Source organism: Leuresthes tenuis, unplaced genomic scaffold (assembly GCF_036924035.1).
Source record: "Leuresthes tenuis unplaced genomic scaffold, fLeuTen1.0.hap1 SCAF_1, whole genome shotgun sequence".
In the NCBI taxonomy this organism is placed as follows: Eukaryota; Metazoa; Chordata; class Actinopteri; order Atheriniformes; family Atherinopsidae; genus Leuresthes; species Leuresthes tenuis.
This window is the reverse complement of record NW_027325355.1, coordinates 12,022,351-12,048,712: the sequence shown is the minus strand read 5'-3', so window position 1 is coordinate 12,048,712 and position 26,362 is coordinate 12,022,351. Positions and strand designations below refer to the sequence as shown.

At 42.2% G+C, this 26,362-nt stretch overlaps 2 protein-coding genes across 2 annotated transcripts in view; one reads left to right on the top strand and one right to left on the bottom strand.

Annotated features, from left to right (window-relative positions):
* The window catches only part of LOC140291809 (NLR family CARD domain-containing protein 3-like), a 562,338-nt gene that overhangs the window by 512,179 nt on the left and 23,797 nt on the right, over positions 1 to 26,362 (top strand). The gene's annotated exons all lie outside the window — the stretch shown is intronic.
* On the bottom strand, positions 16,065 to 18,344 carry LOC140295616 (uncharacterized). Its single transcript, XM_072379669.1, has 2 exons — positions 18,267 to 18,344; positions 16,065 to 17,158 (listed from the first exon to the last, which is right to left on the bottom strand). Exons 1-2 carry the CDS (start codon positions 18,342 to 18,344, stop codon positions 16,094 to 16,096), a joined length of 1,143 nt encoding a protein of 380 aa, XP_072235770.1. The 3' UTR covers positions 16,065 to 16,093.

Below are 26,362 nucleotides of genomic sequence, written 5' to 3'. Positions count from 1 at the left end.
AAGACTCAATGGGCTTCATACAATTTAGATTCGATGAAGGAAGGGAGAGGAAGGGAGTGTCGTAAAAGGTGTGAATGTTGTGGGCGAGAAACAATCATAAATAGGGAATGCCTGGCACACAGACCCAGACTTCATGATGTCACAACCAAGGCAACCAAGAGGGATCAGTGCTCAGCAGGCTTTAGCAGTTCTACAGAGCACGTCGGACTGTGAATCTAATGGTGGAGATGTGGACTTTGCATTTCAGAATGAAAACGTTGTCACAGATTCGTCAAGTGATGAGGATGCGACTTCTCTTGCACCAATAAATCCTCCCCTCCAAAGACACACCAGGAGACGGGTGATCAATTATGTGATTGAGCAGGACAGTCCAGACACAGAGGCCATGTCAGATGAGGAGGAAGACACGTGGCATGTAAATCCCCCTTGTAATAAAACACAAAAAGTTGCAGATGTGGGCATAACACCTGGATCCACAGAAAAGGCGAAAGATGGCACTATGTGGTTCCACCGCAAAGTTGGAGACTTTTCTGCTCATGAAACTTCACAGATGGCATTTGATGGATCTGGAGGGCCAACAGAGTTTTCAACAAACAAAATCACGAGTCGCCTTCAAAGCTTCCTGTGTTTGTTGGATATCAGCATGTTGTTGACCATCAGAGACTGCACAATCCAGGAGGGCTGTAGAACAAAACCCAGCTGGCAGATGAGTGTCTTCGAGCGGATGGCGTTCCTCGCAATCCTTTTTCACAGGGCTGCCAAGGGCTACATTGGTGCCATGCGACTCATGTGGTCCAGTAGATTCAGAAACCCAGATGTCAAAGCCATAATGCCCCGTAACCGCTTTCTTGAAATAAAGCGGTACCTTCGCTTCGACAACAAGGACACCCGAAAGGAGCTTATACAAACGGACAAATGTGCAGCAATTTCAGACATCTGGCAGCGGTTTGTTCAGAAATGTGTGTCGTCCTACGGTCCAGGGCAGCATGTTACCGTGGATGAGCAGTTATTTCCTTCAAAGGTTCGTTGTCCCTTTCTGCAGTACACTGCATCAAAGCCTGACAAGTTTGGATTCAAGTTTTGGATTGTAATAGATCTGGACACAAAATACATGTGTAATGCCATCCCTTACTTAGGGAAAGATCCCACTCGTCCGACGGGAGAGAGGCTGTCAGAGAATGTTGTTTTGAAATTGATGGAACCATTTATGGACCAGGGAAGGACTGTAACTATGGACAATTTCTTTACCTCTCTGTCTTTGGCTAACAGGCTTCTTCAACGAAAAACAACTCTGCTTGGCACCATCAACAAAAATCGTTGGGAGTTACCAGCAACTGCAAAGGAAACCTTGGGGCGCCAGTTGTACTCCACACAGGTGTTCACATCTGGAAGTGCTTTGCTGACGGTGTTTGCAACAAAAAAATCTGTTTGTCTTTTGAGCACCATGCATCAGAAAGTGGAAATTGTGGACACCCAAAAACAAAAAACAAACACTTTTGTTGATTACACCCATTTCAAAGGCGTTGATATCATGGGCCAGAAATCACGCAACCACTCGGTGCGTGCAGGAACACAGAGATGGCCCATGGCTGTGTTTTACAATCTGCTTGACATGGCTGTCACAAATGCACAGGTCTTGTACACAGCATGTACAGGATCCAAAGAAAGTCGCCAACTGTTCATGCTGGAGCTTGCAGAGGAACTTCAAAACAGGCTTTTGCAGGAAAAGGCACAAGGGGAAGAACGCAAACAGCAGCTTCGCGAGATGAGTTTCTCAGAAGAAAAAGACACAGTGCCAGGTGCACATACTCTGCAATAATAACAGAAGCACCAAACTTTGTGTACGCTGCCGCAGATACACCTGTGGCAAATGTAGGAAAGACTCACCATGGGAATGTGGAAACTGCTAGATGGGACAACTGTATGCTACATTTCTGTGCTTTGTATAGCCTTCATATGTAGTGAGCCTACTTTTCTTAGTGTGAAATAAACATTTATTCTTCCTGAAGTTATATCGTCTGTTTGTAGTTTTTCCAAGCTGAAATTGTGTTTTTGGGGCACTAATTCCAGTCCTCTGTCCTCTCACATTGTGAGCTTGGCAGAGTAAATTGTCATTGAAATTGAGGTTTACCTACAACCAAATTACCGTTCATGAATGATTTAGTATGTCCCTTCCTAAAATAACAGACCATTATTAAAACAAGTGTTATGACAAATAGAAATCATCTCACAAAATAAGGTGAATGTGAACATCTGTTAGTTGGCTAAATGAAATATAAATATGAAAAAGGGTCTGTCTTTGTACAGTCTGTGTACAACAGACATAACTCAACACACCGTATGTTGGGCTGATCAGAGTTCATTCAAACAGCAGTTTGGCCTTTGTACAAGCAGCAACCTCAGTGGGGGTGGAGTGGCTAATCACAATACAATGGAGACAGTTAGCACCTTGAGAGGAATACACAATTTTTGCAGAGGGGAGGGGATCTTCGTACACGGCGAAGAAGCTCGTCAAATCGGCCCGTTGATATTCGAAAGTATCAAAAGTGCACTTGTTCAGGTCCCTCAGTGGGTGAACCAGTGTTGTAAATTCACTCGTTCCCAGCCTTGACCAGTTTAGTGGTCGTACAGACCACCTCCGCAAACGTCTTTTCTGTCGCCTGCGCTTCAACATTTGCGATACAAGCATTTGTTATTCAGTATTGATGAGCTCCAACTACAAATACAGCTGCTCCACCTCTATTGCCATAGTTTACTGTTGTTAACTGTGACCGGAAGAAAAAGCAAGGATTCGGCTATAACCCCTGAAACCACACAAACACAGCCACACACCCCTAGCAGCATGGTGAATTGCAGAGAAACACGGTCCCTCAATGCAGAACTTTGAATGCTCAATGATGGCGTCACACCCAATGCTGTCGACGTGACGCAGAAACATAAAGTACATGAAATGTTATCTGAGCAACACAGAAATCTCTGATAACACTAATCTGCTCAGCTGGGTTTTCTCACTTCTGAACAGATGTTTGCTGTGAAGCGTTTTGTTGTTTCCTGCCAACTGAAAAAGGCTGAAAAAGAAGTCATTCTGCTGTTTTATGCTGTTTGTGTTTTCAGTGTGGACAAGAGTGGACAAAACACCACAGGAACTCCATCTTAAGATGCAGCTTCTTTTCTACACAGAGACAAAGAGACAAAGAGGGTTTCTATCAGGCTCAGCCTGAAGACACCAGTCAGCATACAGAGCTCGATAGATAGATTATGATCAAACATGTCTGATGCAGTCTTAAGAAACCTTTAATCGGTAATATCTACATGTGAGTTAAGAGCTAATATTGGACTCTTCTCTGGACTCTGGTCCAGCCAGCCAGGAGTACAGAAAGTTTGCAGGTTAGGGGTCAGCTTTAGTTTTCAGGCAGCTCAACTCTGCAGGTTTTTACCTCTTCTGAAGTCCAACAACCGTATGAGAGCTCATGTTTCATGTCACGCACTTGAATGCATCAGTCTGAAGATTCAGGAGAGAATTTCAGCAGAAGATCATGATTTATGAATTTCAAGCTGCTGCAGAGCGGAAAATGCTGATCTGATAGATTCAGAGAAACCAATTTTCTTCATGTTGAGCTTTAAGTGGAAGGTTAATGAATTTATCTTTCCCTTCAACAGAGAACAAATAAGAATTCAACAACCCCTTGAACAGTCCTGCCTGGATTGAGGTGAAACCAGTACTGTTCTCTTGTTCCCTCCCCAAACTGATCTAAAGGTGGGAGGATGTGTGAAACCATTGTGTGATAGTAGAGGAGCTCTTAAGTGAAGATCAGCTGATCAGCTGCAACAAAAGGAGGTGGAATTAGTTTTGTATCACAGCACAGACGGTGTTTCTGCTCTGAGAGTCACACACTGCTCTGCCAAATGGAGGAAATGGCTCAGAAAAGGGTTAAACTGGACCTGGAAACCCTCTCTTGTTCGATCTGTCTGGATCTACTGAAGGATCCGGTGACTATTCCCTGTGGACACAGCTACTGCATGAACTGTATTAAAGGCTACTGGAATGGAAAGAATAAGAAGGGAATTCACAGATGCCCTCAATGCAGGAAAACTTTCACACCGAGGCCTGTCCTGGAGAAAAGCACCATGTTAGCTGATTTAGTGGAGCAGCTGAAGAAGACTGGACTCCAAGCTGCTCCTGCTGATCTCTGCCATGCTGGACCTGAAGATGTGGCCTGTGATTTCTGCTCTGGAAGAAAACTGAAAGCCATCAAGTCCTGTTTGTTCTGTCTGGCCTCTTACTGTGAGAAACACCTTCAGCCTCATTATGATGTGACTCCATTCAAGAAACACAAGCTGGTGGAGCCCTCCAAGAGCCTCCAGGAGAACATCTGCTGTCGTCATGATGAGGTGATGAAGATGTTCTGCCGTACTGATCAGAAGTCTATCTGTTATCTCTGCCCTGTGGATGATCATAAAGGCCACGACACAGTGTCAGCTGCAGCAGAAAGGACTGAGAGGCAGAGAGAGCTGGAGGGGAGTCGACAATGTGATGGTAATTTTTATGTCTCAGGACTGACAGACCCTCCAATCCACATTAACCATTTGTATCACCCAGACACGCTAATTGTTTTAAACTATTTACTTCTTAATTAACACTCAGACAAGATAATTGTTTTAACCTCCTGTTTATCATCAAGACTGCATCCTGCCCCCCCCTGGAGATGTTGTTACACATCTAAAGGTATAAATACTCTGGATTCCTTTTGTTTGTATCTTTTCATACCATTGCTGCTGAATGGTGTGGACTGATCTTTTTCCTTGCAACGAAGAATAAAAACTTAGCCGGCCGGCAGAAAAAGTAAGTTTCTCTATTTCATTGCTCATCAGAGGTATTAGGAAGGAAGCGATTAAAAACTTCCATAACAGTTTGGCGTTGTTGGCTGGACCCCGTGAGCAGCCGTTCAGGACGAGGCACGGAAAGCGACAGGCCATCCTGGAGAAATAGATTATTTCCAGCCTCCAAACCTCAATTAATTTGTGAGACGGGAGGGCTAACCGGTAACACGTCCTGAGTCGCTGCCACCGGGGTTCCAAGAACAGAGTTCAGCGAAGCTCGTCTGGTGAGTTTTGAAATATTGACTTAATACATTGTCTTTCAAATTTGGGTTTTAATTAGGCACATTTGAGTTTTTTCATGGTCTCCACAGTTGGCCAGCTTTTTGCCACTTGTAGCGTTAAGACGAAGTGGCCATGCTTTTTGTTACTTGTAGCAGTTTAAATTAGACGAAGTAATGTTACGGTGCTTGGATAAACAAGTAACGGGGCTTCTTTTTATTTTCTTTATTTCTATTCTTTCTCTTTTAAAACGAACACGTAATAATTCCGTTTGTTGCTTGTATCCTTTGGACAAAGAAAAAGAAGAAAAGAAAACACAAAAGGAAGGGGTTTTTTGCTGTTTGTGGCCAAAATACGAAACAGTTAGCATTTGTGACTTGGCATTTGAAAAAAGCACCCAGTACAGAGACGTCTGGACTGGATTTGTCGTACGGCCTCCCCATCCCCATTCGGCATGGGGAGATTTTCCGTTGAGGTGGTTGAGCCTCCGGAGGGGCCCATCGTGGAAATCATGAAAAAGAGATTTGGGGATAAAAGCTTAAAATATTAAAATTTATGGACAAATGAGCTCAGATTCCCAATAGGGTGGTCCCTTAGATTAAAAAAAAAAAAAAAACTAAGAAAAACGGAAAAACTAGAAGAGAAACTGATTAAAAAAAATAAATAAATAAAAATGTTGCTTTCTAAAATCTGTCCCAGTAACCTGACAGGCAGGAACTGGATGTGTAAATGATAATCCCAACCCCAGTTGTCTTCCACACCTCGAACATGACATATGCATCTGCAACCACTAACAACCTTCCCTGAGTTTGTTTCAGCAAAAAACATCATTTCAACAGACTTCATGGCCAAAGAGGACCTGCAGTGTACCTCCCATCTGTCACCAGAATCTGACGAATCGTACGAGGAAAGCTGGTTAAGGGAGAGGTTTGACAAACTAACACTGACACACATTTTTTGGACAGAACATAAATGCGCTGTGTCAGTCTCTCTCACACCAGCTCAACGTAACATATACACCATGGACTACTCAGTCCCACACATCCCACTAGAAAAACACACATCGGATAGCTGGGAAGATTTGAGCCCAGTTATGAAATTGTGTAAGCCTACAGCCGAAAGGCAACAAACATCTGATAGATCTATTATTTTTTCACCTTCACTGACATCTTTTGTGCACACACAAAGAACAGTCAACAGTAAGTATGATGTTAACCTTGTCAAAAATTGTGAAAATGTTGTCATCATTCTAAAATCAGACTTTAAACCTTGCAAGGCTCAATACTCACTTAAACAAAAAGCCATTGTTAATATACCACCATTCTTTGAGTCTCTTAAGGCAGCAGGAGTAATTGTTCCACGTAACGATTCTCCAATACGCACGCCTTTGTTTCCTGTCATAAAATCAGAGGCAAAGATCAACCAACAGACTGGCGCTATATTCAGGATCTGCAAGCAGGTGATGCAACCAACTAATGCAAAATTCTTTTCAGTGGTCAACCTTTCAGACACCTCCAGTGTTCCAGGTCACCCAGGAAGCTAATTCTGGTTTGCTTTCAAATTCAATAGGAGGGACTACACATTCACACGTCTGTGCCAAGGATACTGTGAAAGTCCCACCATTTGCATTGAAGCTCTCAGACAGTCTTGAACCCTTTGTTCTCTCCCCAGGCACTGCTTTGATGACCTCATGATCTGCAGTCTGACCAATGAGCAGTGTGAAGCCAACACAGTCAAATCCTTGAAACATCTGGCTAAAACTGGTCACAAAGCCAGCTTGTCTAAACTTCAATTTGTCTTCTTAGGTCATGTCATCACTTCTGAAAGGAAGACTCTTTCAACAAAAAGAGTTGATGCAATTCAGAACCTTCCAAAACCCATCGCAATTTTCTTGCTATGTACTCTTACTGTAGACAGTTCATTTCTAACTATGCCATTCTTGAAGCTCCACTCACCTCCCTCATTCATGGCAAAGGCCTGCAAGCAAAACATAAGATCAAATGGACTCCTGAAGCAGAACAATCTTTCACAGAACTAAAACTTGCTTTACAAAGCACTCAAACATTGGGCCTGCCTGACCCTACCAGACCGTTCACTCAATCAGTAGATGGAAAAGATGGATGTATGACTTCTGTTTTGTTGCAGGATCATGGAAATAAGCTGCGGCCTGTAGCTTATTTTTCTTCAAAACTGGACCCCGTGGTTGCAGATCCCAAGATATATTCAGATATGTGGCGGCAGCTGAAAAGGCAGTTATGGCCTCCAGAGACATTGTGGGCTATTCTGATGTGTCCATGATTTTACTTGAACAAAAGACTTCTTACCTCTCCACAGCACAATGGCAACGATACAACAAAACACTTTTAGAAATGTCTAACATCACTGTCAAACACCCTGTGTTAAAACCTGCCACTCTCCTCCCCACACCAGATGACAGAACACAACATAACTGTTGCTGTCCCCCAACCGGTTTGCTTGCCAAGAAACAACATTAACAAACCCTCATTTGGTTCTCTTTGCAGATGGATCAGCTTCACGTGACCCACAAACGGGTCACAACAGAGTTGGTTTTACTGTTGTCACTAATCATGAAATTCTTCTCCCCAGCTCACTCCCTCCTCAGAACTGATAGCTTTGACAGAGGCATGCAGACTAGCTAACAACAAAGCAGTAACCATCTAATCTGATTTCAGACACATGTTTGGGTTGTCCAAGATTTTGACACTCTGTGGAAACACAGACAATTCCTAAAATCTAACGGCAAACCCATTCTCCATCATGACAAAGTCACAGCTCTTCTTGATGCCATTTTATTCCAAAAAGTCAATCTCTGTTTGTAAACGCTTTGCTCACACTAACAACACAGGTCCTGTCTCTCAAGGAAATGCAAGAGTGGATGCTGCTGAAAAAGAAGCTACACTCCTACCCACTAAAAATTGATCCCTGTCACCATTTCCACCTCTTTCACAACGGTGCAATCTTTTGCCACACCACAGGAAGATGTGTGGCGAGGAACCGATAATAAGCCTTGTCTACCTAAACATTTTTTCCCTCATTTCGCGAAATTGACACATGGATTGGACCATGTGTCAAAAGGGGGGATGATGGATGCCATAACCCAGCACTGGTTCACCAAAGAATTTTCAGTTCATACAGCAGAAGATCAGTCAACCGCGTATGGTTTGTGCAACGCATAAAAGGTAAAACCAAAGCAGTCACACACATCGCTCACCCATCACCAGACAGACCATTCGAACACTTAATGATGGATTTCATAGAACTGTCACCAGCAGAAGGAAAGAAACGCTGCTTAGTAATAGTTGACGTGGTCAAAATAGATTGAAGTATTTCCAGCAAAACACCAGAGTAGCCAAGTGGTAGCAAAGGCTCTGCTAACAGAGATTACTCCCCATCTGGGAACTACAACTACACCAAAACTGAGCAGCGATAATGGCTCTCACTTTGTCAATTCTGCAATAACCCAAATTAGTGAATTTCTTATCATTAACCTCAGACAACATTGTGTATAACACCCTGCCAGTAGAGACGTTGTCAAACGAGAAAATGGCACTCTGAAATCAAAATTTCAATTTTGGCAGACCTCCATCTCTGGGAGTAAAACCTGTAACCAGGCCACTCCCCTCCACTGGCCTATGTGAGAATATATGCTAAAATATTGCAAAAACTTATTCTCTCCCTCTCTCTCTCTGCAGACTTCCAACCTGGGTGGTGAGAAACGACTTCAGAAAGGAGCACTGGAATTCCAAACGGTGACGAGATCCATTCTGACAACGCATACCATTGCGAAGATAGCCGAGAGGGCAACGTGGGTTCACGCCATCCACTGCAGGAAGATCCCCGAGCCAACGGAGGAGCCCAGCTGCCAACGTGATCGACGCGAGGACGGACGACACGAGGACGCACAGAGGACGGACGGTGACGGACGACACGAGGACGAGCAGAGGCCAAAGACGACGGACGGTGCAAGGACGCACAGACGCCAAAGAGGACGACCCGTGGAATTGGCCCTGTGGATTCAACAAACACCAACCAGACGTGTTCCACCAAACTCCACCATGCATCACCTGATTCTGATGCTGTCATGTTTGGCACAGCTGATGGAGGCTTACACCTACAAACCTGCCAGGACTGTCACTTTGACAGAAGGTCAAAGTGCAACATTCACCTGCCTCGTTTACCCTGAAATTTGGCAATCAGGACGGGTTCAGGCATATTATGCCAAGTATGACAAATACCTATGCAGAGACCCCTGCGGCCCACACGATTGGCACTTGATCGTTGCCACCACTGACAAAACCATTGCTCCAAACCGCTTCACAATAACAAAACTTCCAAATTCCAACGGAGCCCAGATCACCATCTCTGATGTCAAACCCACTGATGCAGTAACGTATTGGTGTGGAATTGAATATCCAAGCTCGGATATGTACAGACAACTCAGTCATAGTCAATGGGCCACCAGACCCACATGACGCCCTACTTAACATGCTGTCAGATGTTAACACGGTCATGTTGACCTCTGGAATTGAAGACAACCACTCCGACGAATATGAGAACATTACCAACATTATCAAACACATGAAAGATGCCATTCAACTCCCTCCTGTAATAAATGACTCATGGTTCCCTTGGCTGAAATCTTTGGGCCAAGGATGGCCAACATGGTTTTTAACAATAATCCCATATGTAATGATTTTCCTTTTGCTCTGCACCTTAATTCCATGTGTATTGAAAAGGCTGTCTAACGTGCTCATGAAAAAGATGATTCATTCCTCCACATATGTTCAGGTGAACGCCAATAATGCTGATCAAAATTCAACCTCTCCTCATATTCCTTAACCCGATATTTTTTTCATTTTGTTTTTCTTTGGGTTGTTTTTTTTTTTTTTTTTGTTTGCTTTGTTTTGTTAGTCTTTTATCTGCTCTAATCAACTACCACGATGATACATTTTCAAATCTGCTTGAAATAGCATACCGGATACTTAAGTATTCTCTTGCATTTAGTTTTCATCCATTTTATTTTTCTTAAGTTTGTTTTCTGTTAGTGATTAATTAATAATCAAAAGGGAGAATTGTGATGGTAATTTTTATGTCTCAGGACTGACAGACCCTCCAATCCACATTAACCATTTGTATCACCCAGACACGCTAATTGTTTTAAACTATTTACTTCTTAATTAACACTCAGACAAGATAATTGTTTTAACCTCCTGTTTATCATCAAGACTGCATCCTGCCCCCCTCTGGAGATGTTGTTACACATCTAAAGGTATAAATACTCTGGATTCCTTTTGTTTGTATCTTTTCATACCATTGCTGCTGAATGGTGTGGACTGATCTTTTTCCTTGCAACGAAGAATAAAAACTTAGCCGGCCGGCAGAAAAAGTAAGTTTCTCTATTTCATTGCTCATCAGAGGTATTAGGAAGGAAGCGATTAAAAACTTCCATAACAACAACAAATCCAGCAGAGAATCCAGGACAGAGAGAAAGATGTGAAGCTGCTTCAACAGGAGGTGGAGGCCATCAATCAGTCTGCTGATAAAACAGTGGAGGACAGTGAGAACATCTTCACCGAGCTGATCCGTCTCATCCACAAAAGAAGCTCTGATGTGAAGCAGCAGCTCAGATCCCAGCAGCAAACTGAAGTGAGTCGAGTCAAAGAGCTTCAGGAGAAGCTGGAGCAGGAGATCACTGAGCTGAAGAGGAAAGATGCTGAGCTGAAGCAGCTCTCACACACAGAGGATCACAACCAGTTTCTACACAACTACCCCTCACTGTCAGCACTCAGTGAGTCCACACACTCATCCAGCATCAATACCTGTCCTCTGAGGTACTTTGAGGATGTGACAGCAGCTGCGTCAGAGCTCAGAGAGAAACTACAGGACATTCTGAGAGAGAAATGGACAAACAGCTCACTGACAAGTCACTGAAGTGGATGTTTTACTGCCAGAACCAGAACCAGAGCCAAAGAGCAGAGCTGCCTTCTTAAAATATCCATGTGACATCACACTGGATCCAAACACAGCAAACACATATCTGTTAGTGTCAGAGGGGAACAGAAAAGTGACAGTAATGAGACAACCTCAGTCTTATTCTGCTCATCCAGACAGATTCACGGAATGGTGTCAGGTCCTGAGCAGAGAGAGTCTGACTGGACGCTGTTACTGGGAGGTGGAGAGGAGAGGGGGAGGAGCTGATGTAGCAGTCGCATACAAGAACATCAGCAGAACAGGGAATGAATGTGGATTTGGACGTAATGACAAATCTTGGGCATTAAAATGTTACCAAAACAGTTTTGAATTTTGGTCCAACAAGATGAAAGCCTCCATCTCAGGTCCTCAGTCCTCCAGAGTAGGAGTGTACCTGGATTACAGAGCAGGTATTCTGTCCTTCTACAGTGTCTCTGAAGCCATGACTCTCCTCCACAGAGTCCAGACCACATTCACTCAGCCGCTCTATGCTGGAGTTAGGATTGGATGGACTGGAGCCACAGCTGAGCTGTGTGAAGTGAAATAAAGGTATTCAGTCAGTTTGTTGCTGAGAGTTCATTGCTGTGATGTCTCTGCGCTGCTGTTCTGTTGTTTATTTGCTGCTTTTTCCTGTTTCTGCAGCCATGGAGGATATCGCTGCTAATGCTGAGTTTTATTCACAGAAAGATTTCTCCACATGAAAATCTAAACTTCTCTGAGCTCTGAATGTTAGTTGAATCCTTGTGTTGATGTGTTTGTATGTTGTTGTTTCTCTTCCACTTCATGGAGCCAAACAGAGAAATCAGCAGACCTTCCTTTATCACAGATTCTTTTCACATCTCATCACTTTGTAAATGTGAAAATAATTCTGCAGTTAAACTTACTTTGATCTGTTTCAGAGATCAAATGTTGTTTCTGCTTTGAAAACTCTCAGTAATGATCTACTTGGTAACCCAGAAACTAAATGTTCTGATTCTGGATGTTTTTCTGGAAATAATAAATTGTGGATTCATCCTGATCATGAATTGTGTTTCTGTGAAAATGGGAGTGAGGCTGTCACACCACCAGCATCCCTCATGGTGGCAACACACGGCGGCAACAAGTAACTGCTTTGTTTCAGAGATATTTGTTGAAAGCCATCTGTGGCTGGAAGAGTTGCTTTGGTTCAGGATCATATTCTGGGTTTCACCTGTTTGCTCACAAACGCTTCAAACTTGTTTCTGAACGTGTTCTGAGATGTTGGAAGAAACTCAGAAAACAAAAAGAACGACATGAAACCTCAAAGTGATTCAAATCAAAGCTAAATGTAACAATATTATATGAGGTCAGTCATCACAGGAGATGTAATTTGTTCTCAGAGACAAGAAGTGGAAGAAGAATTCTTGGACATAAGTTACAGAATCAGAACCACAGAGATTTTGTTTCAGGTAAAAACTGTAGATTTACTTTTGATTTTACTCAAACTACAAAAAAAAAATCATATGAAAACATATTTGAATGTAAAAAATAGAATAAATGAGGCAGAATGGCACACTTTGGAATAACGTGTTATGGAATGATTAAAGGTGATGTGTGTGATCTTATATCATATTCTATGATCTGATTCTGTTCTTTCTGATGTTTTTTAGTATTAGTCTGAATGTGCTGAAGTTATCAGATGAATGTAGTGGACTAAAAGGTACAACAGAGTCTCTGAATGAGGTGGAGTACAAATAGAAAGTAGCACAAGCTAAAAATACTGAAAACATTGTAATTATGTTCAGTATATTTAGTCACTTTCTGCTGCTGTCAGCGATGGACTTTTCAAAGAAATCTGACTCAGCTCTGATCATTAATGAGAATATGATGAAGAAAGGATGATTTCATCCAAATGAATGAAAAGGTTTTGTGGTGGGGCTGAGAACTGTTTAACTCTCATTGTTCTGTTCCACGTATTGTTTTTGGATCGTCACAGGTACGAGTTTGGGTGGAGCGGGTCAGAGTAAAGTGGAGTTTCCAGCAGACTCCTCAGTTTCAGTCGGGTTTGGAGACCACAGATGGAGAGATGACTGCGCTGTTTGGTCTGCCACTTATTGATAAAGTTAAAGTTCACAAAAAACAAACAATAACAGGAAGAAGTTCCCTGAAAGCAGCATCAGTATTACAGGTTGTGAGTCCTGTGAACAAACTGACACAGTGTGATATTACAGATGTTTAAATCTCTCTTTTCTCATGTCGTCCTGCAGGTTCACAGCTGAAATCTGAAAACTAACACAAGAGGGCGCCTTCATCCTGCTCACAGGGATGTAGAGGAGGTTAAAGCTCCTGTTCTGTTCATTTAGACTGAACTCTGCCTGTGTTCTGCTCACTTTGACTCAGAACATCTTAGCTGATTTTAAGTCGTAATACAGACATATTACCTACAGTCCCTTTCAACTATATATAGCTTATAGGCCTCATTGAGCTGAGTTTAAACAACTAATTTAAATAAAACAAAGAACACCCTCAGACAGAGACTGGTTCAAGGATTAAACACCCGAACACAAACTGGGTGGTGTTGTGTATGCAGTGCAGCAAAGACTGTGCAGACCTCTTTATAGGAGAGACCAAACAACAGCTCCACGAGCGCATGGCACAGCATAGGAGAGCCACCTCTTCAGGTCAAACTCAGCAGTGCACCTACATCTCAAGGAGAAGGGACACTCTTTTGAGGACAGTAATGTCCACATTCTGGACAGAGAAGAGATGGTTTGAGAGAGGAGTCAAGGAAGCCATGATCATTGGAATCACACAGTCTTAAAGTGGAGCTTCTTCTTATGTTTCTATGCAGCTGAACACTCACATCATGATGATGACTGATGTGTGCAGAAATCCTGTTTTTCAGCACATTTCATTTCACATCCAACAAGGTTTAAAGTTCACATTGTTCAGCTTTGATGACGCTTCCACATCTCTTATATTCTGTAATGCAGCTCCAGGTGTTATTTGATGTCTTTTGTTGAAACATCTGATCACCCTGTGACACATCTGGAGGTTAATCAGCTTAATTTGCTGATTTGTTGGCAGACACCTCAGTTTCTTTTTGGCTCTCAGTCTCCATGTTGCTGATCCTGGATGAGATGTTCCAGGTCATTGTTGGCTTTGATCCTCATACATTTAACTTTGTCCTGAGAAAGGAGAAGTTCCAAAAAAGTGCAACAGGGACAGCTGACATAGCCTATATCATGCCAACGTTCATTTGGGGCTGCAGTTTTTCATTTAGTTTCAGACTTGTTATTGGATTCAAATGTTGATGAGTTTCTGTGACAGATAGGCTCCAGTCCCCCTGAAACCATGTAAAGCAAATGGAAGGATGGAGAGTTTGTTCCATTTAATAGAAGTTATCCTGAAGAAAATAAATAGGACCACAGGCCATCAGCACCGGCCTCCAAGTGTTAAACTGTGCCTGGGGGTTCATTTGACAACAGAGTGTACCTGGATAGCATAGGGGTTCTGAGGACTCCCAGATGACTTTAAAGCTAGAAATCAAGTTGCTTTAAGGTTTTGAATCTTTTCTTCTCTGGTGGGCAACAATAAATAAGAATGTTGATTGGATAAATTACATCTACAAGGCATTGCTGAACAATTAGGTCCCATTCTTGAGAGGACTGTTCCAAAGACTGATTGAGACTACCCTTACCACCAAACAATTTATCAACAGGTAGAGAGTGACGATACGGCGAGCTACATGAGGATGATGGATACAAGGATGCAGATGATGTTTAAAGCGCAAAGTGAACCTGAGTAAATTCTCAATGATCTGTTCAATGGAAATCTCCCTGAAGTGTTAAAACAATGATGTTGAACATATACAAGGTTATGCAAAGTTTGAAAAAAAAAAACAACTTGTGTATGTTTGAATCTACAGTGAATTTACACCCTCGAATCCTCTAGTATAAACAGGAAGGAAATGTTAGAAAAATATCATGAAGTTATACTATGAGAAAAAGCAAGTAGCATGCGTTAAAAGATCTTGCAGGGTCAAGGGACACTGGAATGGAGAAGGCCTCCTATCTAGCTTATTTCAGCTTTTGTCTAAGCCTTGTTTTACTGAATGTCTCATAACCTTGTGTGGCTAGTGATCTCGTAGTAATTAACATAAATAGCGATAGTATAATTTTTTTTAACTCAGACAACTCTGTGTCAGCTTCCTGATATGTTGTGCAGACTCCTTGCCACAAGAATAAATGTTTTGTGTTAATTGTCTCCAGCTACTCTGAGCCTCATTTTGAGAGATTTTTCTTGACACCAAGACAATAGACATTTGAAACGGTTTCACATCTTGAAGTTGAGCCTCATTCCCTTTTAGTGTTGGAACAGCGTTAACTGTCAGCTTCAGTCATGAGCATCATACAGCTGTCTGGAAAGTACAGGGAACAAATCCAAACCCTTTTCAGACTGCGTGAAAGATTTCTGAGTCTTTGGGAAAGATGATAAGGGTCAACTTTCCCACATAACCAAACACTTATTATTCAAAAATATCTCTGTAGAAAGAACATGAAAAGCACGAGAAATGTTGACATCTGACCTTTAATAAAATGCAGAACAATGACATACAGACATCAAACTGAAATGATATGTTACTTCTACAGATGTTGTATGTTTACATAAATACCCACAGCTGGTGAATCTTCACTTTAAACAAAACATATATTCAGTATAACAGAATAAAATATGTTTCTACTTTCAAACAGATTATATATTGTTCTGCCCATCAACTCACAACTGATGTCATGTTTCTCTTGAACAGTGAGAAATCTGTCAGATATTAAAACAATCCCAACAAATTATAAAGCACTTTCAATCTTTTTTTCAAACATGTGCTACCCATAGAACATTCAGAACCAAAATCCTGAGGTGGTAATCCACAAAGAAGATTTTTTTAATCTGAACAAAGGAAAGGCTTCTGATTGGTACTTCCTGTTGCTGCTCCCAGGTGTATGTTTTCTTATCTGCCGTAATATATGTTGTTGATTCAAACCAATCATTTATCTTCAGTGCGAGTACATTGGTGTTTCTTTAGACTAGATAATGCGGTGAAAGCTGCCCCACACTGACCACAGCTGTATGGTTTCTCTCCTGTGTGAATACGTTGGTGTTTTTTAAGATCGGAAGATGTAGTGAAAGCTGCCCCACACTGACCACAGCTGTAAGGTTTCTCTCCTGTGTGAATACGTTGGTGTGTCTTTAGACTAGATAATGCGGTGAAAGCTGCCCCACACTGACCACAGCTGTATGGTTTCTCTCCTGTGTGAATACGTTGGTGTTTTTTAAGATCGGAAGATGTAGTGAAAGCTGCCCCACACTGACCACAGCAGTAAGGTTTCTCTCCTGTGTGAATACGTTGGTGTGTCTTTAGACTAGATATTACAGTGAAAGCTGCCCCACACTGACTACAGCTGTAAGGTTTCTCTCCTGTGTGAATACGTTGGTGTGTCTTTAGACTAGATAATACAGTAAAAGCTGCCCCACACTGACCACAGCTGTATGGTTTCTCTCCATCGTGAACATGTAGGTGTGTCTTTAGATGACAAGATTTAGTGAAACCTATCCCACACTGACCACAGCTGTAAGGTTTCTCTCCTGTGTGAATACGTTGGTGTGTCTTTAGACTAGATATTACAGTGAAAGCTGCCCCACACTGACTACAGCTGTAAGGTTTCTCTCCTGTGTGAATACGTCGGTGTGTCTTTAGACTAGATAATACAGTAAAAGCTGCCCCACACTGACCACAGCTGTATGGTTTCTCTCCATTGTGAACATGCAGGTGTGTCTTTAGTTGGCAAGATTTTGTGAAACTTATCCCACACTGACCACAGCTGTAAGGTTTCTCTCCTGTGTGAATACGTTGGTGTGTTTTTAGACTAGATAGTACCGTGAAAGCTGTCCCACACTGATCACAGCTGTAAGGTTTCTTTCCTGTGTGAATACGTCTTTGTGATTGTAAGTCATCACTCCTACTAAAGCTTGTCCCACAGTGGTCACAGTTGTAAGGTTTCTCTTCAGTATGAAGCCTCTGTGATGATCTTTTGAAAACTTTCCCATGTTTCTGCAACAACAGAGAGGAAGAAGACTTGGATCCTTTTGAAGTTTTTATGCATTTAGCAGATGCTTTTATCCAAAGCGACTTACATTGGTAGGCAGTCAGGGTAAGTGGGTCTTGCCTGAGGACCCCTACTGGAGGTAGTACCTTTCATGCAGGGGATTTGAACCCTTGTCACCCACATGAAAGGTGACAATCTTACCACTACATCCATTAAATACCCAGAAATATTAACACCAAGAGGTTTAATTCATCACTTTAAATACAAATAATGAAGATTAGCTCCTGAACCTCTCAAATCTGAAGACTGGGAGCCAGAAAACATCCCACCATAACATAATTCTTTCACTAATTACTTAATTTGTCATGATGAAATTCTGAAAAGGAACTTGTGCTACAATATTCCTAAATGATAGAAGGAAGCACAGTTTAGTCCAAGTTGTTCACTTAAACACCATGTAGAGTTGGGACTGAAAAAGGTTGATGATCACTGGTTTAAACGAATAAAAGTAACAGTGGTGGTAATACATGACAGTCTTTACACTAACCCTTTGTTCCAGCTAACCCAGAAGTCTGCAGCCATCAAGGAACCACAGTCTGTTTTAACTCAAGCTTTATTTCTCTCTAAAACAACTATTTACACTGAGGTTGAGAGATCTAATTCAATTCAATTCAATTTTATTTATATAGCGCCAGATTACAACAATTGTCATCTCAAGGCCCTTAAGTAATATAGTCTAATTCAAGCCAATTGGAATTCAATTCATTGTAATCATAATCCAATTAATATTCTACAAGCCTGCCATCTAACCATTAAATACCCAGAAACATTACCACCACCAGGTTTAATTCATCAGAGACTTTAAATACAAATAATGAAGATTACCTCCTGAACCTCTCAAATCTGAAGACTGAGAGCCAGAAAACATCCCACCACAACAATCTGCCCACTGATTTTCTTCCAGCAGATCATTCAGTATATGTTCAGTCTAAACACATCTGTATCTGCAGCTCAGAGGGAGGAGATGAAACCAGGAAACACTTTGCTGAGACTTTTTCCACATTTGATGGAAAAGCAGAACGAGAGGAGGATACACGGAACTTCGACACTGACCTGTCGCCCGGTGGAACCAGATGATGAGCTGGCTCTGTTCCTGGTGGAGGGGTTAGGATCCTGGTTCTGCTGCTCCATTCTGGTCCTGGTCCTCTGACTGATGGACTCTGTCTGCAACTGTCAGTACATAGAATAAGATCCAGCTGTGGCGTGCAGCATGTTAAATCACACCCACTTTTTTTCCTCCCTGGGTATCTTTTCTGGACAGTTTTTAACCATCTAGTCACATTTCATTAAACTTATTACTGTGGATTTTATTTAAATCCCGGAAAACTTTGAAATTGTTCTTTAAAGACCCACTAAGGTCTGTGACCTCAAAATTTGAAAAAAAAAATTTAATAATATACTCTGTAGAACGACACCTACTGTGTGCAATATCCCATGAATTTCATCTTAGTCGGTGTAACACGATCAACTTAAACTTAAACAAATTTCCAGAAGCTGTAATGGATCCAGAAAAGTAACAGAGTAATCTCAGATTTGAAACAGGTTAAACTCTAAAGCCCACGGTTCAGCACTCAGGGAGCTTCAGTCTGGACTGAGGCTTGAAACTGAGAAGATGTGATGTTTCAGTGGGGGAATGATCTAGTTCTGTGTGGCTAACAGCACGTCAGCAGGAGCTGTCTGACTGATCTGAGACACTCTGAAGAACAACAAGAAGTGGACCATTCTGAGGCTGTCATTTAAATGTAAAGGAGTGTTTTTCTGGCATCAGAAGTGCTCGTCCAGTGACTCATTCCAGAAAGCTGCTTTAGTGAAACTTAAAGTTTGAGATAAAGGAAACTCTCAGACCCTTAAAACTCTGAAATGTTTTTCAAACCAAATAACCTACAGTCTCCTTTATTTTGATTCTGAAATTATCTTAACTGGTAAACTTATGTGTCAATCAGTAAAAAGTGATCTTGTGTTGTGGTCAGATCAGAGTATCAGCTCCTAAAAGTTGCACAGATCCTCTTAATAAAGATCATTTTAGCTCCATTTTAACTCCAGATGTTGGCAGGTGGACTTTATGAGTAAAGACATGTACAATCTTTTTATCATGCGGTCAGTCCTTTTTGATACGTGGATAAAAGAAAATGATGGATATGTAAAGGAAACTGAATAATGAAGCTTTCATGAGACGCTTCTGAAGAGGACAGTCAGACTGTCTTTTAATGAGCTTCTGAGTGTAAATCTGAGAAATCAGACACTGATACTGAACTGTATATTTCTACTGCTCCTGTGATACTTTCCTGGATCACAGATACGTCTTTATAATAATGCTATGACTCCTCTTCTACAACATCAATTCTTAATGTAATTAAAGTATTTATATTGACCATAATTAAGTCCCATTTTAAGATTTAATCATTAAATATGGCATAGTGTGTACAATAAACATCAAATTACATGTTTTCGTTCCACAGTTTAATCAAAAAGCCAAATGATACCCAGATAAGTCTGGAAAGAACAATTCTAAATTTTACATTGATCATCAAACTTCAAAAATCACATAAGATTTCAGCAAAACTACAGAAAGAAGTTCAGAAAACGAGAGATTTAGTGGAAAATGTGTCAAAAACTGTTCAAAAAGGTTAGAAAAGAGGAACAAAAGGGCCCAGAAGTATGTTTCACACACAACTAAAAGGATAAAGCTCCATTTTATTTGTCCATCTGACCGGCTTATTGAAATCTATAGTTGGGTAGTGTGTGATGCTGTAGTGTCGCGAGATTGTGTGAGACTATCGGCAGATTCAAACAAGGCGCGCCTCAAATACAGCAAACAATATAGTAAGATTATAATTACGCCAATAACTACTGTTTAAATAAATATATTATCGGGTGAAACAAAAACAAAACACTGGAGTACAGTGAAGAAAGCCTGGAGAGCCTCACGGATTTCATCGACGAGTGTTTTGACAGGATCGTCATGGGGAAAACCAACCAAACCCCATCTGCTAGCAGCAAGGCTTCAACTTCAAAGAGAAGTCGCAATGAAGAGTCACCCGGAGCGACTTCTCCAGCTGGTAATGATTCGACGGACATTTTAACATCGATCGATAACAAATTATCCAGCTTCGACGCCCGTATGTCTCTGTTAGAAATTCTACACAGAGAGTTCCAGGCATTACGGGAGTCGTTGGAGTTCAGCCAGCAACAGGTGCAGACGCTGGCTGCAGAAAACGCAACCCTCAGAGGATCGGTGAAAACACTCACCGAAGGAATGAGCCGGATCTCTGACGAGAACAAGAGGATGAAAGAATCAATTATTGATCTCCAGGCTCGTAGTATGAGGGACAATCTGGTGTTTTCTGGAATCCCGGAGCAGGCAGACGAGGATCCTGAACTCACAGTGAAAAGCTTCATTCAAAATCAGCTGAAACTTCCAGGAGATGTAGTGAAAAACATTACTTTTCACCGAGTCCACCGCCTGGGAGGGAAGAGACCTGATGCCCGCCGACCGAGACCGATTGTGGCCAAGTTCGAGCATTATCAACAGAAGGTCCAGGTGAGGGGCCGCGGCAGGGAGCTGAGAGGAACGGACTTCAGCGTCAACGACCAGTTTCCCAAAGAAATCCTGGAAAGACGCAGGGTTCTGTTCCCCATCCGGAGAAAGTTCATGGAAGGAGGCTCCCGAGCTGTCATCGCGGTGGATAAGTTATTCATCAACGGGCAGCTGTACCGCGACCAGGAAACCACTCCTTGGCTCTTCTAAACTCCAGGTGATCTGTATTCGTTAACTTGTATAAATCATATCACCATAGATGGTACATAAGTAACTCTGAAATAATCTATCCAATTCACAGTTATCTATCAAGGCAAAATATATAGCTCACTGCCAGTCTCACCAGCATAGGATATATGCAGTTCATATTTGTTTATTTGGGTATGTTTTTTTGTTTTTGTTTTTCCTTTTTCTATCTCACACTTCCACTCTTTTGCACTGTTTTTCTATTCTGTCTTTCTTCCCCAACCCGCTGCGTTTCCACCTTAATAAGTAATGTTAACAAGCACGGCGCACATAGAGTTTTGAGCAGAGCACATAATCAAGTTCCACACAGCATCGACAGCGCAAGTACATATTGTAGCAAGCTCATACTGACAACTGAAACACCAACAATGGCATGTTCACGGAAGCATATATGCACACACACGCACGGGATGCTTTTAGCAAGCATCCAGCACTCACTGCGTTAGTCTGAGCATGTCCACACTGAGGTTTATCTCATGGAATGTGCATGGAGCTGGGTCCAGAGAGAAGAGATTAAAAATCTCCAATAAATTGAAGGATTTACAGGCGGACATTGTTTTATTACAGGAGATTCATTTATCAAAGACTGTAGCTGATGTTCTCACCACAGCACAGTTTCCTCATGTGTACTCAGCCTGTTACAACTCTGATAAATAGAAGAGTAAATTTCACCGTAAACAACACAGTTATAGATCCAGAAGGTAGATTTCTAATAGTTAATTTATCTGTTCAAAATATGAATTTATGCATTGCAAATATATATGGTCCAAATGTGGATGACCCCTCATTTTTTCACTCCTTTTTCACTTCACTCTCTGATCACTCAGATAACACACTCATCATAGGAGGGGACTTTAACATGGTATTAGACTCAGGAGTAGACAGACTCAGTACTTCAGGAAGTCAGCGGAACTGGCAGTCCATGAATATTGTTAAACAGTATATGAAAGATTTTGGTCTTTGTGATGCTTGGCGCTCCCACCACCCCACTCTTAGAGAATACACCTTCTTCTCACCGGTACACCACTCATACTCAAGAATAGATTATTTCTTAGTTAGCAGTTCCTTGATGAGGGATATTTCAGACACCAAAATCCACCCCATCACTATCAGTGATCACGCTCCAGTTTCTATCACATTGAAGAATAACAGAGTTACACCACCAGCTAGGAATTGGAGATTTAATACATCATTACTAAAAGACCCTGATTTTATTAATTATTTCAAAAGGGAATGGTCTGTATATTTAGAAAATAATGACCTGCCAGGAATGTCAGCTTGTACTCTTTGGGAAGCCGGAAAAGCAGTTATGAGAGGCAAAATAATCTCTTTTTCATCGAATAAGAAAAAGAGGGAAAGTTCAAGGAAATCAGATTTAGAACTCAGGATTAAATCATTAGAAATTGTCTACAGTACCTCCAAAGAGGAACACACACTGAATGAATTAAGAAAAGCTAAACTTGAATTAAACAAAATTATTGATAAACAAACACAGTTTCTCATACAAAGACTTCGCTTGGAGAACTTTGAGCACGGCAATAAATCTGGAAGGTTCCTAGCTAACCAACTAAAGAGAAACAAAGAGAAAACAACAATCACTTCTGTTAAAGACTCAAAAGGAAATGTCACCCATGACCCCGATGTAATCAACAATGCTTTTAGGGACTTCTATAAAACCTTATATTCATCACAAAATGATCCATCAGACAGTAACATAGATCAGTTTCTTAGTAATATCAACCTTCCAAAATTACAAACCGAACAGGCAATGGCTCTGGATTCAACTCTTTCAATAGGAGAACTCCATGAAGCCCTTCAACATATGCCTAGTAACAAAGCCCCGGGACCAGATGGTTTTCCAGCAGAGTTCTACAAAGAATTTTGGACTGTTTTGGCACCTGCATTTCACAAAATGGTATTACAAGTTAAGCAGAATGGCAGATTATCCCCACACATGAACTCTGCTAACATTATCTTGCTACAGAAACCAGGAAAAGACCCCATACTTCCATCCAGCTACCGCCCAATATCTCTAATAAATGCAGACCTCAAAATAATTTGTAAAGCCCTCGCCAAAAGAATAGAAAAAATAACTCCACTTATAATACATCCTGACCAGACAGGTTTTATAAAGGGTAGACACTCATCCACTAACACTCGCAGGCTAATTAATCTCATAGACTATTCTACCATCAACAACCTGGAAACCACAATAGTCTCTCTAGATGCAGAAAAAGCATTTGATCGAGTGAACTGGAAATTTTTATTTGCAGCATTAAACAAATTTGGGTTTGGGTCACATTTCATCAACTGGATAAGGATATTATATAGCTCCCCAAATGCGTGTGTTAGGACAAATGATCAAACCTCTCCAAACTTCAGTCTGCAGAGAGGTACAAGACAGGGTTGCCCACTTTCTCCCTCACTTTTTGCTATTTTCATCGAACCTTTAGCAGCTGCTATCAGACAAGATAGAAATATTAAAGGCATCCAACCCCAAAATATTGAGCATAAAATAAGTCTTTATGCTGATGATGTTTTACTTTTCCTTCAGAACTCTCAAACGTCTCTCACTCACACGATCACACTCATAAATAAATTCTCAGCACTTTCTGACTACTCTATCAATTGGTCTAAGACCACAGTTCTGCCCATTAACTGCAGAGTCCAGAATATACCTGCAATCACTTTACAGTCAGGAAATATCAGATATTTAGGCATAAACATTTCCTCCAGGCTCTCAGAGCTAACAAAGCTAAATTATGTGCAATTATTAAAGACAGTAGAGGACGATCTCTCTCGTTGGAAGTCCTTACCTATATCACTTATGGGGAGAGTTACAACCATTAAAATGATGATACTACCAAAAGTTAATTATTTGTTCTCAATGATCCCCATAAAACCATCTGCTACTTGGTTTAAGTCACTAGATTCTTGCATCTCCAAATTTCTGTGGAAAAACAAACCACCACGTATTAGTTTAAAAACCCTACAGAAGACCAAGGACAGTGGTGGATTAGATTTACCTAATTTTCAGCACTATTCCTTAGCCAATAGGTTACAGTATATATCAAAATGGTTTAAACCTAGCCCAATAGATGAACCATGGATAAATGTAGAACAAGCATTGTGTGATAATCTGGAAATCGCTGACCTGCCACTTATTAGTCAAAACGTAAAACATCACAAATGTTTCAAAAGCATTAACATCAGCACCTCTCTGACAGCCTGGTGGGAATTTCTTAAAATAACAAAGTCTTCAATTGTCCCATGTAAGCTTACACCCATCTGGAACAATCCTGACATACTGCAAAACAAAAAAATGCTAAACTTTACTCTGTGGAAGATCAAAGGAATCAAACATCTGGAACATATAATCCAAAATGGACATTTTATTTCATTTGATGAGCTCATATCACAACACGAGATAGGCAGCAATAAATTCCTAGAATATCAACAACTTAAGTCTATAATAACAAAGAAATATATCCTCCACCAACCAGACTTACAACTCCCGACTAGGGTAGCAGAATTTCTAAGCATCTGCACCCCAAAACTACTATCAAAAATATATAAATTATTGTCTAAAATAGATGACACAATGTCTCTTCCATCCTCAAAATGGGAGGCAGATTTATCCATCAGTTCTAGTCATAGCTTCTGGCCACAAATATGTTTGAACACCTTCAGAATGACTCAGAATTCTAATTTACAGCTCATACAATACAAAATCCTTCATAGAACACACTATACAGGACAAAGGATGTTCAGGATGGGTCTAACACACTCAAACATCTGCTCACATTGCACAGATAACACACCTGATGATTATGCACACGCTTTGTGGTTCTGTGCGCCTGTCCAGAAGTTCTGGCTTGAAGTCTGTGCGGACCTATCAACATGGCTAAAGTGTAGCATTCCTGCATGCCCCAGACTGTGCATACTGGGTGACTTAGACAACATCAACATGGAAATTAACTCAGCACACATGGTTCTCACAGTGTTATGTATCGCAAAGAAAACTATTCTCATGAACTGGAAAGCGAAGAACAATCTGTGTATTAACCAGTTTAGAAATTTTCTTTTAGATTATATTAGCATGGAAACAATGTCTGCCTCCTCAAAACATCAATTGGCTGAATTTAACTCTCTCTGGTTCCCGCTGATTAGCTTTATCACATAGTGGTGGTGGTGGGTTGCTGTCCCGTCGCTCTGGGCGGTTGGGTGTGTGCTGGGGGGGGCTGTGTGGCTTCGGGTGTCTGGTGGTCTCGCGGGTCGTGGGGACCGGGTTGGTCATTGCTGGGGGGGACTGTGTGTCGGGCTTGGAGGGCAGTTTTGGGGGCTTGCGGGTGGGACTGTCTTGCGGTGTGGGGAGGGGTCACTTAGAGGCCTTGGGGTGGTGGCTGCTGGCTCTATGCCGGGTGGCTGGGCCGCTCCGGCATGGGTGGTGGTGCTGGGCCTGGGCCCTGGTGGCTGGGCGCTGCCTTGCGCCCGGGGGGGGGCCCTGCCTGTGCCTGGAGGGGCTGGGTTGTCCTGGACGCGCCACAGTATGGGTGGGTTGGTGCAGGTCCTGGTGCCGGGCTTGTTGCTCTGGGACCTCCAAGGTGTCCGCAGATGGTTGTTTTTTTTTCAGGGTGTTGGGGCGTGCGGTGGGGGGGGGCGGTGCTTTTCCCCTGTTGGGGGGGGAGGGGTGGCCTGTGTGATGGTGGGTCTCAGGCCCGGGCTGCTGCGACTGGTGTGACCGGGAGGTTTGTTTGTTTGTTTTTTGTTGTTGTTTGTTTGTTGTTTGTAGAGGTCCTCCGGGGTGGGGTGGGGCGGGATGGGTACCTTCTGGGGGTACAGTAGCTCCCGCAATATGGTCGCTGCAGGCCCCGAGCCTGGTGGACATCAGCCCCTCCTGCCCTGGGTTGGCTCCCAGGTAGCGGGGATGCCTATTGCAGCCAGTCCCTGGCTGCCTTCTCCGGGGAAGAGTAGCTCCCCCCGGTGTATATCCCCATACCCCTCTCCCTTCTGGCTCCTGTACACAGCACACACTCACACATGAAGGGTTTTGGGGGCGTGTGTGTTCGGTGGGGTGTAGTGGATGGGGCCACGTAGGTGGTCCCCTTTGGTTGCACTCTGCAGTTCCCCGCCCCTGTTTTAATTACACCTTAGACATTACTACTTATCAAACACACACTCACACACACACATTAGGTCTTGGGGGGTGGTTACACTGAGTGGCATCTGGTGGGCGGGGCTCTTTGGGTATGTAGGCTGCCCAGAGGGCCGCGCTCCCAGTCCTACAAGTTGGGCTGCCCCTCAATTTTAATCGCTCACTATTAGAAAATATTGAAGAGCCAGAAGGGTGAGGGGAGGGGTCTTC

Coding starts and splice junctions, on each gene's coding strand:
- LOC140295616 (XM_072379669.1), bottom strand. CDS start 18,344: ATGGAGCAGCAGAACCAGGATCCTAACCCCTCCACCAGGAACAGAGCC. Junction 17,159..18,266: donor CTGGTTCCACCGGGCGACAG/GTCAGTGTCGAA, acceptor CTGTTGTTGCAG/AAACATGGGAAAGTTTTCAA.